The 18,775-nt window shown below is 42.4% G+C and overlaps 1 protein-coding gene across 3 annotated transcripts in view; it reads left to right on the plus strand.

Annotated features, from left to right (window-relative positions):
- The window catches only part of PRKAR2B (protein kinase cAMP-dependent type II regulatory subunit beta), a 169,767-nt gene that overhangs the window by 48,560 nt on the left and 102,432 nt on the right, over positions 1–18,775 (plus strand). For all 3 annotated transcript variants that reach the window (XM_045030196.1, XM_045030212.1, XM_045030204.1), the window contains exon 2: positions 14,168–14,203. In XM_045030196.1, coding sequence (XP_044886131.1) covers positions 14,168–14,203 — 36 coding nt within the window. The remainder of the gene's footprint in view (positions 1–14,167; positions 14,204–18,775) is intronic.

Raw genomic sequence — 18,775 nt, forward strand, 5'->3', positions numbered from 1 at the left:
TAACCTCACTTCAGTCTCCCTGGACACTCAATTGCAGATTTAAAAGTAGCCATCCTTCAACAAAAAAACCTTCAAAAACAGAGTTCAAAGAGAAACTGCAGAGCTACAATTCATTTGCAAACTTAACACCATTAATTTAGGCTTGAATAGGGACTGGGAGTGGCTGGCTCACTACAAAAGCAGTTTTCCCTCTCTGGGTATTGACACCTTCTCATCAATTATTGGGAGTGGACCACATCCACCCTGACTGAATTGGCCTTGTCAATACTGGTTCTCCGCTTGTAAGGTAACTCCCTTCTCTTCATGTGCCAGTATATTTATGCCTGTATCAGAAATTTTATCTCCATGCATCTGAAGAAGTGGGGTTTTTTTACCCACGAAAGCTTATGCCCAAATAAATCTGTTAGTCTTTAAGGTGCCACCGGACTCCTCACGGCTATAGTTTGTTTCCTGGACTTATGAAGTGTATACATTTAGAAAGGCATGCCATAACTAAAAAGGAAGACATTTGGTTTTGTTTTAAAGGTTTTTTTTTTTTTATTCACTTGATTTCCCTTCCTGTCTCCATGTTCTGCTGTTTGTTGTCAGAGCCATCATAGTTCCTCACGGGGAAGACAGAAAGCAGCTCCCTCTAGACCTAACTATTCCCACGATTGTCACAGAGTTGTTCTTTTTATACAGGCTGTCATTGAATGCAACAGCCAGAATCTGATAACTAAAGGGAGGAAAAGCCCTTTACATTGAAGTGACTTCTTAAAATTTTATTTCATATGAAGATCCGTATTGGAGTCTTTTTTGTGTTAAACAGCATTTTTACTATAGCAGCTAGATTCTATAATCGTCCTAGATGTGTGGGTTTCTTGAGATGGTTTAGTAGATTCTAAGGCCAGGAGGGATAATCTAATCTCACCTCCTGTATAACACAGGCCATATTTCACCCTGTTACCTCCATATTGAGCCAAAGAACTTCTGTTTACCTAACACGTATTTTCCAGAGAAGCATCCAATTCTGATTTTGATTTTTTCTGATTAGTTTAGCTCATCCTAATTGTTAATCTGTTTTTATGAGAATTAGAAGACAAGCTGGTGTTAAATCGTATAATGTAAGAATTGTGATCAATATAACTCAGTAGCTTTTCTGAAGGTTTGTGGAGCTCTGAGAAGTGAGCTGGGCTTGGAAACATAAAAGGTGGAGCCTTAAGCACAACTAAGCCCCATCTAAAAGTCTGGCTTCATTCTTGTTAATATGGAGTGAATTATCATGATGTAGTGAAAAAACTTGAGTAACTATTTTTAAGTCAGTGGATTTAAACCAGTGTAAAATCATGTAATGAGATCAGAAGCAGGTTCCTAAACTCTGGCTCTATTAAATGCACCGACCCCATTGACATTGATGGGAATTTTGCCATTACTTCAGTGCTTGAGTATTACACTAAAATATGTGAATTTGAGCTGATGTTGTTGTATACATAAATAGTGCCTTCCATCCATAGATCTTACACCAATTTATAAATATTAAGCCCCTCAACACCCATGAAAGGAAGGTAAACAGTATTCCCATTTTACAAACAGAGACAGATTTGAGGGATCTAGAAATGTAAATGCTAATCTTTTAGTTTTCATTTAAAACAAAAAACCACCCCCAAAAGGTTTTTTATTTAAAGTGTTCTAGCGCAGGGGTCGGCAACCTATGGCACGCGAACCCAGGCCGGCAGCGAGCTGAGTGGGGCCGGCGGTTGGGACCCCAGCAGGCAGTAGCGTGCCATTAAAAATCCGGCCCGGCTCGGCCCGGCCCGCTCTTCTCTGCCCCTCCCGCCGGCATTTGCACATGCTTTCCTGACCTTCGTCACTTCCGGCGGGAGGTTGTGTTTCTGGGTTAGTGTGTCCATACTGCTACCTGCCATCCGCGGAGTCTAAGCGGCCCCTCCGGCAGGGGCAGGAAGAGGGACCCGGCCCCACAGGAGTTGCAGCGTCTGTGAGGCCTGTAAGTGGGGAAGGGTGCTGGGTCCCAGCTGTGCCATGTGCCCACCCACCCACCCTGAGCACAGCCGGCCCTGCTCCCTGGACTCAGGCAGGCTGCCCAGAGGCTGGAGTCCCGGTGCTGGGATGATCTCAGCTCTGTACTGGGGCAGGCTGAGTCCCACAGCCTGAACCCAAGCCCGGGGGCTGTGGCTCGCCGACTGCTGGACCCTGGCAACAGCTGGGTCATGCCTCTTTCCCCACCCCAGGTCACTGGACCCTGCTCCCCTCCGGCATTGAGGGCAGAACCCAGGAGTCCAGAGCCCTAGTCTCTGTCTGCCCTCCACCCCCTCGAATGACTAGAGCCCAGCTGGAAAGCTAGGAATCCAGAGTCCTTGCTCCCAGCACTCCTCCCCCGAGCATCAGACACCAGCCCCTTCCCGGAGCCCAGGAGTCCCAACTCCCACCCCGTTCCCCGCCCTACCCCCCAACACACCAAGTCCCTGCCCTGACCCCTGCACCCCCTCACACACCCAGGCCTCTGCCCTGACCCCTGCATCCCCCTCACACAGCTCCAGCCCCTTGCCCTGACCCCTGCACCCCCCATGGCCCCAGCCCTGACTCCAGCCCCCCCACACATACCCAGCCCCCCCACATCCCATGCCCTGACTCCTGCACCCCCTCACATGCCCCAGCCCTCTGCCCTGACTCCTGCACATGCCACCAGCCCCTTGCCCTGACTCCTGCACCCCCACACATACCCAACCCCCATACACCCCATGCCCTGACTCTTGCACCCCCCACATACCCACCCCCACCCTGAGCACCAAACGGAAGCTCCTGCATCCACCCCCCCACATTCCCACCTGCACCCCTCGCACCAAATGGGAGCTGCCCAGGTAAGCGCTCCACACCCAAACCTCCTGCCCCAACCCTGAGCCCCCTCCTTCATTCTAGCTACGGCCAGACCCTACACCCCGACCACAGCCTGCTCCTTCACCCCAAGCCCTGTGCTCAGTGCACTCCCACCCTCAGCTCAGTGCAGAGAGAGAGGAAGAGAACCAGGGAGAAGGTAGGTACCCATTCTATGTGGGCAGGTCCGGGACCCCAGACCCTCAGCTGACTGAGCGGCAGTGGTCTGAGCTGCTCAGCCCACTGCCAGTCTGGGGTCCCGGCCGCTGGCCCCACTCAGCCCACTGCTGGCCCCAGGTTCTGGCTGCTGGCCCCTTGCCAGCTGAGGTCCCGGCTGCTGGTCCCACTCAGCCTGCTGCCGGCCTAGGTGAACGGAATCCCAGGCCGACAGCGGACTGAGCGGGCCAGCAGCGTAAGATCAGCATTTTAATTTAATTTTAAATGAAGCTTCTTAAACATTTTTTAAACCCTTGTTTACTTTACATATGACAATAGTTTAGTTATATAATATAGACAGAGAGAGACCTTCTAAAAAATGTTAAAATGTATTACTGGCACGCAAAACCTTAAATTAGAGTGAATAAATGAAGACTCGACACACCACTTCTGAAATGTTGCTGACCCCTCTTCTAGTGCTTTGTTTTTTGAAGATATTCTTGGAACTGATTAGCTGAGATTGGAAGTTTTGCCTCTTGACTGTTCCAAAACATCTTGGGTTATTCACTGTTCTCACCCAGGGCAGTCACCAAGAGAGGCATTTTGAGTTCATTAGATTAATAGTCACTAGTTCATTAACTTTTTTTGAGGACTCCAGACCAGTTCATGTGTTTGTGTGGTTATTAACTGGCTACCTCAGCTGCCACTAATGGCAGTAGCATCACTCTCAGCCAGTTGTCTGCTGCAAACTTGTCCCTTTTGATCAATTAAATTGAGGGGACCACAATGAGGGGTAGCTCAATAGTATAAGAACTAGTGAACTATATATAGGACTGGGAGCAAGGGATTCCTTCATCCTCTTATGATCTCTGACACTGACTTTCTGTAAAAAATCATTTAATTTTTTCCCCTTGGTTTCCCCTTCAGTACAATGATTATCTCACAGGGGTGTTGTGATAACTAGTCGATGTTCATAAAGGGGTATGTAAGTGTTAAAATATAAGGAAGGGTACGGTATTGATAATCCTGGTTGGTTCATTGGGTGGTGGAAATGTTTTTACTTATTTTATATAATTTACAGTTGTTTTTACAGTACATGATCCCACAGTTATGGACGGATAGATACATATTTAAGTTTAGCCTCATTTTCATCATTCCTATGGTACCAAATGTATCTGTGTACTTATTTTCATTTTTATCACCAAAATACATTTTAAAAAATTCTGTAGCTGTGCACAGTTGTCTGAACTGGGTTTTTCCAAGTGTGAACTTTGTATACAGGCAGATTTATTTCCACGGTTTGAAACATACAACCATTATGTTGTTTAACAAGAAAATGGTGTCCTTCAAAGCACAGTGCACTGTAAGCCAGACTGTCACATATACTGCATAGGAATTGATTTATTTCATAATTTAAAGTGAGAGACTTCAATAAAAACATGGTGCTGACAGCAAAATCTGCCTCTTTCCTGTCCTTTGCAGATGGTGTTCCTCTGTGAAAACTTACAACATATTTTCGTTGGAGTAAAGCAGAATCTGAAAAGTCACATTAGTATTTAAATGACATCATGCACTTAAATGAGATCCTCCTCTAATTGAAATATAATGTGCAGTTGTGGTAAGGAATTCAATCTGTTAATCAACAGGAAACATCAAGTGGCACTAAAAGCAAACTGGATGTATTTGCCTCCCAGGTTGCTCCTTTTGGAGAAAACTCATTAACCAGATTTTACAAACCTATGTTTGACCCCTTTTTATAATTATGCAGAACTCAATATACTATTTTGCTACTGCAAATCAATAAATATGCAGCGTTTTCAAGCCAGTTTTTGGTGTACAGTCAATTTGAGCATATTTTAGGGCAATATCATTAGAACTGTTTGATAGAACCAAGGGTGTGTCCTTACTGAGTTTGGTTTCAGATCAGGTATTATATTTGTAGTACAACTGTATCCGCAAAGTTCCTCTCCCTGACCTGGTGAAACTCTTTTAGTAATGTCAGGGGACACTATTTTATGTCTTCTTAGCAGAAGGATGTCAGTTAGGTTTCAAATGTTTTTGTGATATGAAATTGATTTCACATACTGCAGCTACCCAAACAGTCATTAGATGATGGTTACTTTGGTGACTGAAATGGATTTGAACTGATAACTCTAGAGGCAAAAGGAACCAGATTCCATTTACAGATACTTTTTATAGATACTGTATTTTTAATCAGTAATGATCTGAAGTATATCACCTATAATTGCATTAGCATTTGGGTACATAAGAACATAAGAATGGCCCTATTGGGTCAGACCAAAGGTCCATCCAGCTCAGTATCCTGTCTACCGACAGTCTTAACTATCTTGAGCAGTTTAGTATCCTCTGCAAACTTTGCCACCTCACTTTTTACCCCTTTCTCCAGATCATTTATGAATAAGTTGAGTAGGATTGGTCCTAGGACACACCCTTGGGGAACACCACTAGTTACCCCTCTCCATTCTGAAAATTTACCATTTATTCTTACCCTTTGTTTTAACTAGTTCTCAGTCCATGAAAGGATCTTCCCTCTTATCCCATGACAACAAAATTTATGTAAGAGCCTTTGGTGAGGGACCTTGTCAAAGGCTTTCTGGAAATCTAAGTACACTATGTCCACTGGATCCCCCTTGTCCACATGTTTGTTGACCCCTTCAAAGAACTCTAATAGATTAGTAAGACATGATTTTCCCCTGAAGAAATGAAGGAGACACAACACAAGCTGCTGGACCTCCTACATACCTCAACATCAGCTCATATTGCGCTCCCCGTCAACGAGGCCTTGTTCAACCCAGCAAAACCCATATAACAGACACCAGCCACAATACCTCTCACATGTAAGAGAGCAGATAAAAAATATGTTCCTTCTAAAGATGTGGATTTTTTATTTTCTTACCAATCTTCAAATTCCCTTGATGTTGACACTGCAAATGAACATGGCAGACAGCACCACACTAAATCGACACCCTATGACAAGGACTGGAAACAACTGAATTTATTTGAAGGAAAGTAATATTCGTCAGTGACCCTACAATTTAGGATCACTAATTATCAAGCCGTTATGGCAAAATACAATCATATCAACTACCTTAAGTTAAATGCCTTCATTGAACATCTCTTAACTGATAAAACAATAGTTTCAGTCGATCACTCCTGAGGGTCAGCTCCTTGTGAGAACATTGTTGCAGGCCTCTCTGGATGCTGCTGATAACAGCTGCTCGCTCCATCTCAACAGCAATTGTCATGCAAAGAACCTCATGACTTCTCCTTTCTGGCTTTCAAAAGGATGTATGATCCACTGTGGAAGACCATCCATTTGAAGGATCTAAGTTGTTTTTTAAAAAATGGACAAATCTCTCCACACATTAAAAGATTCTAGAGCCACGTTGCATTCCCTGGGAATTTACACACCTACTCAAAAAAGAAGATATAGTAAGTCATGGATGGCACAGAGATCCCAGAGCCATTATGAATCTCAACAGAAAGGACAACTACTACAGAAGTGAAGACCAGCTGCCCCACAATCTTCAGAATCACAGCCATTTACATCTAAACACCAATTTTGATGTATTGGTCAAGGCCTCGAGTTACCATCCTCAGCTTTATTTGCTGCAATGACCCAAACATCTCCACCCCTTCAGCGACCACCTTACAATTTCTTGTCAAAACTGGGAGTGTATAACCACAGACAAGTGGGTACTGGAGATCATTTCCATGGAATATTTGATCCATTTTACCTCCCTCCCTCCTACTTACCTTCCCTCACTAACCTCCTTCAGGGATCCTTCTTGCGAGCACCTTTTACATGAGAAAACAAACTAACTATCTTCTGAACCTAGGTGCTATAGAATCAATTCCCACTTAACACAGAGGGAAGGGCTTTTATTCCAAATACTTTCTGATACCAAAAAAGAATGGTGGTTGAAGATCCATTCTGGATCTAAGGTCACTCAATAGATTCGGAAAGATACATTTCAGGATGGGCAGCAATAATCACATCTCTGAACCAGGGTTTCATCCCTTGACCTAAACGATACTTAGTTTCATATCACAATCCACCCATTGCACAGGCAGTTTCTAAGATGCAGTCTGGGTCAAGAACATTTTCAATACAAAGTGCTCATATTTGGTCTATCGCAGGGATTGGCAACCTTTGCCACGCGGCCCGTCAGGGAAATCTGCGGGTGGGATGGAATGGTTTGTTTACCTGCAGCGTCTGCAGATTCGGCCGATCGCAGCTCCCATTGGCCGCGGTTTGCCATTCCAGGCCAATGGGGGCTGCAGGAAGTGGTGGCCGGGACATCCCTTGGCCCATGCCACTTCCCACAGCCCCCATTGGCCTGGAATGGCAAACCGCGGCTAGTGGGAGCTGCCATCGGCTGAACCTGCAGATGCTGCAGGTAAACAAATCATCCCGGCCCGCCAGCGGATTTTCCTGTTGGGCCATGTGCCAAAGGTTGCTGATCCCTGGTCTATCATCTGCACCCAGTGTGTTCTTGAAAATCCCTGCTATGGTAGCAGCACACCTTTGCAAACGAGGAATTATGATACCCCCATATCTAGATGATTGCCTGCTCAAAGCGCTTTCTTTCAATGATGCTGTGAGTCCCATACAAAAACTATGGATGTATTCCTACAGTCAGGGCTACAACTAAACGTCCAAAAATCCACTTTTAACCCCAGTACAACATCTGGAATTCATAGTGGCCTACCTAGATGCGGTAGAAGCCAAAGGCTTTCCTCCTATCGCACAGCTTCAACATCTTAACCAACTTAATCTTGACAGTTCAGGCCAGCCCTTAGACTTTGGACAGAAACGGTCTTCAACTATTGGGGCACATTGTGGGAGGCACCTTTGTAATAACTCATGTGAAATGCCACATGCGTTGCCTTCAAGGCTGGCTCAGAACGGTATATGTTCCAAGCAGACATAGTTTAAATAAACTTCTATTGATTCCCTTGATGGTCAAAAACTCACTTGGCTGGTGGAAAGATTCTCACAATATCTGCACTGGGGCTCCCTTCACTCAACCACTCCCATCATTAATACGGATGACAGGTGCATACCTATTGGGATCGGGAGCTCACCTGGACACCCACACCATTCAAGGTAAAATGGTCCCCTTTTGAATCCACACTGCATATCAACTTACTAGATCTCAAAGAACTCAGGAATGCCTGCTTACCTTTCCTACCACTGATCAGAGGCAAGCATATAAAGATTGTGACAGACAATTTCTCTTGTATATTTTACATAAATTGCCAGGGAGGAGCAAGATCACTTTCCCTTTGTTCTGAGGCAGAGGAACTCTTGAATTGGTGCATTCGTCACCACATCAACATCTCAGCAGCCTACCTCCCAAGCATACAGAACATTACAGCGGATACTCTTAGCAGAAATTTTTCCCGTGATCACAAATGGGAAATAGATTCCTCCATCGTTTACAACCTATTTATACACTGGGGAGTCCCAAATATAGACTTATTCGCCCGAAACCACAGCTAGAAACAAGAAATGCTACTAATTCTGCTCCAGGGCTGGTCTGGGTCACCATTTTCTTGGAGATGTCTTTCTCCTCCACTGGAACAGAAGTCTCTTGTATGCTGTCATAAACATACGACGAAGTGGGTATTCACCCACGAAAGCTCATGCTCCAATACATCTGTTAGTCTATAAGGTGCCACAGGACTCTTTGCTGCTTTTACAGATCCAGACTAACACGGCTACCCCTCTGATACTTGCCATACAGCTAAGGGTAGCATAAAATCCCTCCTTTACCTGTAAAGGGTTAAGAAGCTCAAATAACCTGGTTGGCACCTGACCAAAAGGACCAATGAGGGGAGAAGATACTTTCAAATCTGTGGGGGAAGGTTTTTGTTTTCTCTCTCTTTGTTGTTCTCTCCGGGTTAGCGAGGAACCAGGGCAGGGAAAATACATCTCCTAAAGCCATATCTGAACTAAGCATCTAAGATTACAAATTATAAGTAATAGGAAGGAAATGTGTTAGATTATCTTTTGTTTTAGCCTGTGAATTTTCCCTATGCTAAGAGGAAGGTTTATTCCTGTTTTTTTGTAACTTTAAAGTTTTGCCTAGAGGGGACTCCTCTGTGTTTTGAATCTTACAATCCTGTAAAATTACCTTCCATCCTGATTTTACAGAGGTGTTTCTTTTACTGTTTTCCTTTATAAGAAAGTTATGTTTTTAAGAATCTGATTGGGTTTTTAGTGTCCTAAAAACCCAAGGGTCTGGTCTGTGCTCACCTTGGTTACCTATTTAGTTGGTATATTATTCTCAAGCCTCTCCAGGAAAGGGCGTGAAGGGGCTAAGGGGGGATATTTTGGGGAAACGGGAACTCTAAGTGGTCCTTTTCCTGAATCTTTGTCTAACTCACTTGGTGGTGGCAGCATACTGTCCAAGGGCAAGGAAGAATTTGTGCCTTGGGGAAGTTTTTAACCTAAGCTGGTAGAATTAAGCGTAGGGGGTCTTTCATGTGGGTCCCCACATCTGTACCCTAGAGTTTAGAGTGGGGAGGGAACCCTGACATATCCATTCCCACCAATTCCTCTAATATCCAAGGTTCAGCTCAAGATAAGAAAAGAAAGGGCCAGGTTATTCTTAAAGTTTCACTATGGCAAGACAGACATGGTTTCCATATCTTCAATTGGTGATTTGCGTGAGGGAGCTTGTGGAAGGCTTTCTTGAAATCTAAGTACACTATGTCCACTGGATCCTCCTTGTCCACATATTTGTTGACCCCTTCAAAGAACTCTAATAGATTAGTAAGACATGATTTCCCTTTACAGAAACCATGTTTACTTTTGCCCAACAATTTATGTTCTTCTATGTGTCTGACAATTTTATTCTTTACTATTCTTCCAACTAATTTGCCCGGTACTGATGTTAGATTTACCGGTCTGTAATTGCCAGGATCACCTCTAGAGTCCTTTTTAAATATTGGTGTTACATTAGCTATCTTCCAGTCATTGGGTACAGAAGCTGATTTAAAGGACAGGTTACAAACCATAGTTAATAGTTCCGCAGTTTCACATTTGAGTTCTTTCAGAACTCTTGGGTGAATGCCATCTGGCCCCAGTGACTTGTTACTGTTAAGTTTATCAATTAATTCCAAAACTTCCTCTAGTGACACTTCAATCTGTGACAATTCCTCAGATTTGTCACCTACAAAGGATGGCTCGGGTTTGGGAATCTCCCTAACATCCTCAGCCGTCAAGACTGAAGCAAAGAATTCATTTAGTTTCTTTAGGGTAATGCTTCTGCCAGGTGGAGTTGGCAGCGACAAATGCTGGATCCAATATCTAAGGGTTCCTTTTTAATAAAACAACACTGAACTGGCTCGAGCCCCTACCCATTAACCTGGGAAAATTACACACCACCCTGGGTGCCTCTAAGGGTAGGTCTACACTACAAAATTAGGTTGATTTAATAGAAGTCGATTTTTTAGAAATCAATTTGATACAGTCGATTGTGTGTGTCCCCACTAAGCACATTAAGTCGGCGGTGTGCGTCCACGGTACTGAGGCTAGCGTTGACTTTCGGAGTGTTGCACTGTGGTAGCTATCCGACAGTTCCCGCAGTGTCCGCTGCCCATTGGAATTCTGGGTTGAGCTGTCAATGGCTGATGGGGCAAAAACATTGTTGGAGGTGGTTCTGAGTACATGTTGTCAGGCCCCCCTCCCTCCGTGAAAGCAACAGCAAAAAATCACTTCTTGCTTTTTTTCCTGGGTTACCCGTGCAGATGACATACCATGGCAAGCATGGAGCCCGCTCAGCTCACTGTCACCGTATGTCTCCTGGGAGCTGCTGGCAGACGGAGTACTGCAGTGCTACACAGCAACATCCCCTTGCCTTGCCTTGCGGATGGCAGACGGTGCAATACGACTGCTAACCGTCATCATGGTACCATGGGTGCTCCTGGCCAACCTCAGTTAGGTTGGTTGGGGGCGCCTGGGCAGACATGGTTACTCCTGGCTGGCCTCGGTGAGGTCGGTCAGGGGCGCCTGGACAAAAATGGGAATGACTCCAGGTCATTCTCTTCTTTAAGTTTCATCTAATGGAGAGTCAGTCCTGCCTGGAATATCATGCCAGCTGGAGGCTTCTGCCTTAGGCTGCTCTCCCAGTCAGCAGCACTGCCTGGTCGCACCTACCCCAGCCTACCCCTTGCTCCCATGGCTCATGAAGCCTGGACAGAAGTAAGGAGCAGTTCAACTATAGGCCGAGCAAGTGCATAAGGGTGGTAGAATGTGCCTTTGGACATTTAAAAGCTCTCTGGCACAGTTTACTGACTCGGTTAGACCTCAGCGAGACTAATAGTCCCATCGTTATTGCTGCTTGCTGTGTGCTCCACAATATCTGTGAGAGTAGGGGGAGACGTTTATGGTGGGGTGGGAGGTTGAGGCAAATCGCCTGGCCGCTGATTATGTGCAGCCAGACACCAGGGCAGTAAGAAGAGCACAGCAAGGCGCGCTGTGCACATGAGAGGAGTTTTGAAACCAGTTTCATGACTGACCAGGCTACGGTGTGAAAGTTCTGTTTGTTTCTCCTTGATGAAAACCCGCCCCCTTGGTTCACTCTACTTCCCTGTAAGCCAACTGTCCTCCCTTCCCCATTTTGATCTCTGCTTGTGGAGGCAATAAAGTTATTGTTGTTTCAAATTCATGCATTCTTTATTAATTCGTCACACAAATTGGGGGATAACTGCCAACGTAGCCTGGGAGGGGTGCATTAGGAGGGACGCACAGGGGTGGGGTAGTTGTAGGGGCACGTCCTAGACTGGCATGCAGCTCATCATAGAAGCGGCATGTCTGGGGCTCTAACCCGGAGTGGCCGTTTGCCTCTTTGGTTCTTTGGTAGGCTTGCCTGAGCTCCTTAAGTTTCACGTGGCACTGCTGCAGGTCCCTGTTATAACCTCCGTCCTTGGAGATTTTTTCAAATATTCCGGCATTTCATCTTTTGGAACAGAGTTCGGATAGCACAGATTCGTCTCCCCATACAGCGATCAAATGCAGAACCTCCCATTTGGTCCATGCTGGAGCTCATTCAAAAGTTTGTGGGGCTTTTCCTGTCTACCTGGCCAAGCATCTGAGTTGAGAGTGCTGTCCCGAGCGGTCACAATGGAGCACTCTGGGATAGCTCCCGGAGGTCAATACCGTCGAATTGCATCCGCACTACCTCAAATTTGACCCAGCAGGGTCGATTTCAGCGCTAATCCCCTCATCGGGGAGGAGTACAGAAATAGATTTTAAGAGCCCAGTGATGCCTGCCAAATCCATTACACCCAAGATGAGATTCACCCCTGCAAAAAGCAGTCATTATTTCATCCTCTGCCTCTGCCCCCCACAAATGTTTCTGCTGTTGTGGGGCTAGATTTAATATTTGCCAGTGGGAATGACTGAGAGAAGGCTCTGAGACTATGGATATTGTATACATCCCCACCTGTGCTGGTTGGTTCCTGACAAGCTGCTTTTCCTTGTAATGGAATTTTGGTCCCTTTGCATCACTGCAGTCTATGTTTATGTTTGCATCTCCTGGTATGCTTCTGGCTAGTAGGATCTTCCACTACCATCTGTGAATTTGAACCAGAATGTGTAACTCTGCTCTTGTTCCCTCTCATAACAGAGTTTGAGAGGCTGTTAGTAGCTTCATGGGATTCAGACTTTCCTATTTCTTAAGCAGTTCTTAGTTCTATATGCATATGTCTACATTCAAGAAATGCTATATAAGCCCAAATGAAAATAAGTGAAGAAAAAAATTCAATATTTTCTTCATTTAATGTTTATGCAGAATGATTGAGAGGGTTTTATACAGTTATAAATATTCCTTCTTATGTTATTATTGTTATAAAAGTAGGTGACTCCCACACTTTAAAATACGTCATTCTGATTATCATCTCGGTCTCTCTTTCAGTTCTATTAAGATTTTAACAATTCATCTCTTAACCTGCTAGGGTTAGAGATAATTTATTATCATTTGAAATCAGATTCTAGTATGCATTTTGATGGTATAATATATAAAACATTGGTTTCTAGCTCTAGCAGTCCTTGAGTGTGCTGGTAACACTAGGCCTGTCAGGGTTAGAAACAAGCTGGGAATCTCTGTTTTCTCAGTGTGTACAGGGCACATTTATAGGTAGTTTGTGAGTCACTGGTGCCTTGGAGCTACACATGGAGGGGTTTTTTTTGGCGTTTTTTGGCGTTGTTCTTGTCTTATGTGAACAGTTACTGACCTGTATAACTTTTGATTCCTCAAGTGCCATTTCAGGTTGGTCCTTTTTTATGCACGAGTATCTTTAAGTTAACTGATATCTAGATCTGTACATTTTGTAAAAATAAAATAAAATAAAATCCACTCTATTAAATGTTTGCATCCAAGTTTGCATCATTTGTAGACGTTGGCTTCTTGCAGTCCTAGTTATTTAAGTAACTGATGCAAATATAAAGTATTTCATAATGAGACATGGCAATAAATACATGCATATAGTAATGCTTAAAAAGAGAGTGAAAATGTTTTTTTAAATCTTAATTTCTTTAAATGTAAGTGATAACTGACCATAACACCTTTTGTGACTGGAGCTCATTCAAAAGTTTGTGGGGCTTTTCCTGTCTGCTTGGCCAGGCATCTGAGTTGAGAGTGCTGTCCAGAGCGGTCACAATGGAGCACTCTGGGATAGCTCCCGGAGGTCAATACCATAGAATTGCAGCCGCACTACCCCAAATTTGACCCAGCAGGGTCGATTTCAGCACTAATCCCCTCATTGGGGAGGGATAGCTCAATGATTTGAGCATTGGCCTGCTAAACCTAGGGTTGTGAGCTCAGTCCTTGAGGGGGCCACTTAGGGATCTGGGGCAAAATTTGGTCCTGCTAGTGAAGGCAAGGGGCTGGACTCAATGACCTTTCAAGGTCCCTTCCAGTTCTAGGAGATTGGTATATCTCCTATTATATTATATTATTTAGATTTAGAGGACAACTAGCATGTTTCTCTGAAAATCTACAGAGAATTTTTAAACAAAATAATACTATTTTTATATAGTGTTATTTTTTAAAGTTCTGTCTTTAAACCATTAATAAAGTCTAATTATGTCTTTCTATTTTTCTTTTAGCTCCAGTGATAAACCGGTTCACTAGACGGGCATCAGGTAGGTTTGATAAAGTTGCATGTTTTCATTGGCCTATATAACTATTGAAACATAATGATGATTATGGCTATTATGTTAAGTAATATTAATTATATGTGTTCACAGATAACTAACTTAAGTTTCTCTAAGTTAGTTATCTGGTTTGCTGAAAAAAAATACTGTATGTACAATGACTGTTGTTAAGACTTCAGGCATCCTGCAATTCCAGGGTCACAGAATTTGCCATAGAATTCTCCCATTGTTACAGAATTGGTCAAGAATCTAAGCTTACTTTAAAAAAAAAGAAAGAAAGAAAGGAAAAAAAAAGAATGTTTCTGGTGGTGATGGGTGCAAAGAAAATATCAAAGGATTGTAAACCAGTGTCATTGCTCTGAGTTGGCCTGCAAACTTTGAAATGCAATATTGTCAAGCCTGAGCATTTAGAAATCATGAGTTGGCCCCCCAAAAATGATTACATTAAAAAAAATTACTTTTGGGTTATTTTTATTTGTTGTCTGGGTTCATAGCCTTTGGGTTTCCTGTTTTCAAATGTTTCTCCACAGCCATGAAGGTGAGAAACTTAGCTTTCATTTAAAAAAAAAAAAAAAGGTGAATTGACAAGCTGACGCGTTAAGAAAATCTCCAGTTATCATGAGACCTATAAAATTGTGAGCTGGCAACACTGAAGAGGTGAACTAGCTCCATTATCTCAGTGAGTTAAATTTGAAGCCTAAAGAAAACAACACTGACACTTTCCGCTATGAACTATTTTACTGTTGATCATTTTAACCGAAACAGATAGTTTTGGAGTATGGGATAAGCACACTGACACACATGCTCCCTATCCTGCTTCCAAAACCTCTAGGTTCTTCCCTGGCAACTTCAGCTATGCTATGGTCAGCCCAAAAGTCTTTGCCATATTGAAAACTGAAATGTGGGAACGGCATAAAATAAATGCAAAGTCACATGCATGTATGTTTGCAGGACTGGTGCCTGTGGTAAGTGATACACACATTAAAGAAGGATAATGCATCACAAAACCTAGCTTATTTTATGTTTGCATTTGTAGTTTTAAATACGTGATAATATTTCATGTATTCCAATATTGTATATTTTATCAAGCCAATGAACTGTTAGCAAACAGGAGCATTCACTAAAAGTGAGGAAAGATATTTTTGGTGCTACCTGTAGTGTGTGACGGTTGGCAAGGGTATACTGTAACTTTTTTTATCAATAGTTGACTTTTTAATTAATGAAAGCTGACTAGCAAAGGAATGACAGCTTTGTAATTTAATAGATGGGTTCAATTCAATAGAAAAAAGTGAGTTAATATTGTAGAGGGAAAAAATCAGCAATTACTTTTATATTATAACATTGGGAGGAAAACAATGGTTCGGGACACTTTTTTTTCTGCATGCCTATATCTGAAAAACAACACTTTAAAAAACCAAACCAACTCTTGTGGGCCATTAATGCATAGTGTGCATTTGTCCATTATAAAGAGAGAACATGAAGTTATGTCGTTTAGAAAAGTGATAACTGACAAAAACAGCTTTTTCTCCTTAAACAAATGTGACATTTAGTGCACTTGCATAGACCTGTGAACGGATTAGACTGTAATGACTTCACAGGGCCCAGAATGGTCTATTGTGTTAATGATGTGTGCATTAACTGTCTCTAATATAATCCTGGGAGTTTTGACTAGGTAAGGAGTTGAGAAAAGAACTGCAAGGCTTCAAGAAAATTAGGCCCATTTAAAAAAAAAAAAAAAAAAAGCAGCAGCACTAGTAAGAATTCCTGTTACATCCCTATGTGGTTGTTTTACAGTAACATACGGTATATACCTACAATTTGCAGGACCAGCCTTATTATAATAATCATGGAGTAGTTATTTTTGAAACAAAAAAAGTCATGAAGGGTGATATTTCTTATTTTTATTCTTAAATGCTCACTGGTGATAGAATTGGTATAGCATATTTTTAAACGGTGTATTTGTAAAATATAAGGAGACATTGTATGAGGGCTGTTGCTGACATCCATACAGTTTACAAAGACATTTTAAAATAAGTGGAGTAATCTTGAAATGCAATTTTTTTTGTTGAGGCACCTTTTCGTACATTGTGATATTCAAGATGCTCTTGCAGATGGAAAAGCCATATGTATATGTTAATGTTCCACCTACTGCAACTTCATAGAATTCAATAATTTTAAGTTGATTCATACTTTTAGGAAATGCTAGCCTGCCCAAGTGGGAAAAAATAATAATTTTTTAAAATATGGATTCCAATCACCTCGAGACATACTTTACCAGGACTAACTAATCTTAAGGTTCTGAACTCTGCAGGGTTAGTGACTTTTAAGTAAGTGCCACAGAAAAAAATCTACATCAGGCTTCTACTACTTCTTTTCAAAGTCTGGTACTCACCACTACAATGGACAAGTTGTTTGTGATGTTTCTATCATAATTATGAGATATTCCTTACTATTTTAGTAGACTGCATAAGTTTTAGTTCCTTTGCTTAGCAGAGCTAGAAATTAAACAGCCAGAGATTAATTGTTGAAGCACCTGCTGATAACAATATAAGGCATTTATTATTTAATAGCTGTTCCATTAGCATACTGTGAATATACTAATATGCTATCAGTGTTCCATTTGTTCATGGAGGGCAGGTATATAGGGGAAACAGGAAGATGTAATTGTTCCTGAATTTTAATACTTAAAACTCAGTGAGATAAATAATGTATCTCTGTGTGTGTATAAATGTGACATAGTGGAATGCTAGTATGACCTGGCTTAGTTATGTTGCACAATAATTTACATTCTAAAGCCTGCTTTAGGTTGTTCATCATAACTTTCTGAAATTTTCGCTTCTTGGGCTGGAATTTTCTATTCTTGGTCTCTGCCAGAAAGTGGATTATTTTAAGGTTCAAGAGGAAAGTGATTTAGCTGCTTTTTTTGAACAGGCAGAGAGTGAAAAATACATGTTTCCCATTCTCTCAAATTCTTGACTTTTTACAAAATGGCCCTACAACTGGAACATTTGGTTGGTATTTTTTATTACAATAGTGCCTAGTTACTGACCAAGAATGGACCCTCTTGTGCTGTGCACTGGATAAACAGAGTAAGGGACAGTCCTGGCCTTGAAGAGCTAACAGTCTAAAAATAGACAAGACAGAGACGTTGGGGGAAAAGGATGGAACATACAAGTAGAGTGAGCAGTTTGATAGCAGTAAACATCATGCTACTTCCACAATTTAAAAAAAATAATGGACTTGGGTTTTGTTAGGAGGGAATTAGAAGACAAAGATGAGGGAGTGGGGAATACTGAAAAGGGTAGAAGGACAAGGCAGGATTGAAGAGGGAGAAGGGGAGCAGGCAAGGAAGGTGAAATGAGGCTTTAAGGAAGGGAGCTAGAGGAAGTTGGAGTAGTCAGTCAATCAGCAAGGGGAGAGACTATCCAGAGCGAAAACTGTAGAAAGCTATTTGATAGTGTCATCAGTGTCTGTCTGTCCCTACTGCAAAAGCTCTGATGCTGGTTGCATGTTTGCTCCTGCCACCTTCAATTTCATTGGTGCCTGGAGTTGGGTCTTACTCAGAATTTTTCTTTGCCAAACCCAAGTGACTTGTGAGGTGGGACGAGCAGTATGAGTCCAATGACCCTGAGGGGAGTCATCCCTGCACAGTTGTGGTCTAGGCTGCTGGGAAGAGGGGTAGTCCTGTCTGGTCCCTTTCTTGCCCTGTATCCCCTCAATGCTTCTGTGCCTGCTGAGGTTAATTCTGTGTCTGCTCTTGGAAGCTTCAATGTCTTTGGACCCTGGGATTGTCTTCTCTTAGGAGATTTGAAATGTGAAATTTAGCATGGAAATAGCCCTCATTGAGGAGCAATATCTTTCCTTGTTATGGAGGTTTTGATTCATCTGGGTAGGAAACCTGGGACTGGAAAGGCTTCTGCAGGCCTTGTAAGATCTTGTGCATACCTCAGCAGATGCCTCAGGCTCTTATGCTTCAGCAACTTGGAAAGCTAGATAAATAGGTCATCTATCGCTCTTATGTAACACATTTTTAATTCAGAAGTTGTAAAATTGGAAAATACTCTATTTAGAATGAACCTGAAATATAGAGCTGTCAAGGTTAGGTGACTTGCAGTGCTAGCAGAAAGCTTGTTCTTTAAGATGATATATACTTGTAAGGGTACCTCACTCTGGCAGTCTCTGAGGCTCTATAAAGAAGAAAATAGGACAGCTGGACATGATATAAATGTATGTGGCACTTCAATGTGTCACTTGGACTGTGACTAACTGTAGTTGAAATACTAGAAAAGGAAAACCATGCTTTCACAATGCTTTATTGAAAAGAAGCAGCTCTTTTGGAAAGTGCCTGTTTTATTCATCTGCTAATTACTTAACTGGCCTGTATCCTGCTTAGTCATTTACATATGATGGTGAAATACATTTTTAAAGTGTTTTTGTTTGTTTGTTTTTGCTAGCAAGGTTAAAATTTGCAAAAATGAGTTGATAGTGATTATTTTCTCATTTACTAAATTGAAAATCAGTTATAAAAAACCTAAACACATCAAAGTAGTTCAATTTTTA

The sequence above is a fragment of the Mauremys mutica genome, chromosome 1, assembly GCF_020497125.1.
Source record: "Mauremys mutica isolate MM-2020 ecotype Southern chromosome 1, ASM2049712v1, whole genome shotgun sequence".
Classification (NCBI taxonomy): domain Eukaryota; kingdom Metazoa; phylum Chordata; order Testudines; family Geoemydidae; genus Mauremys; species Mauremys mutica.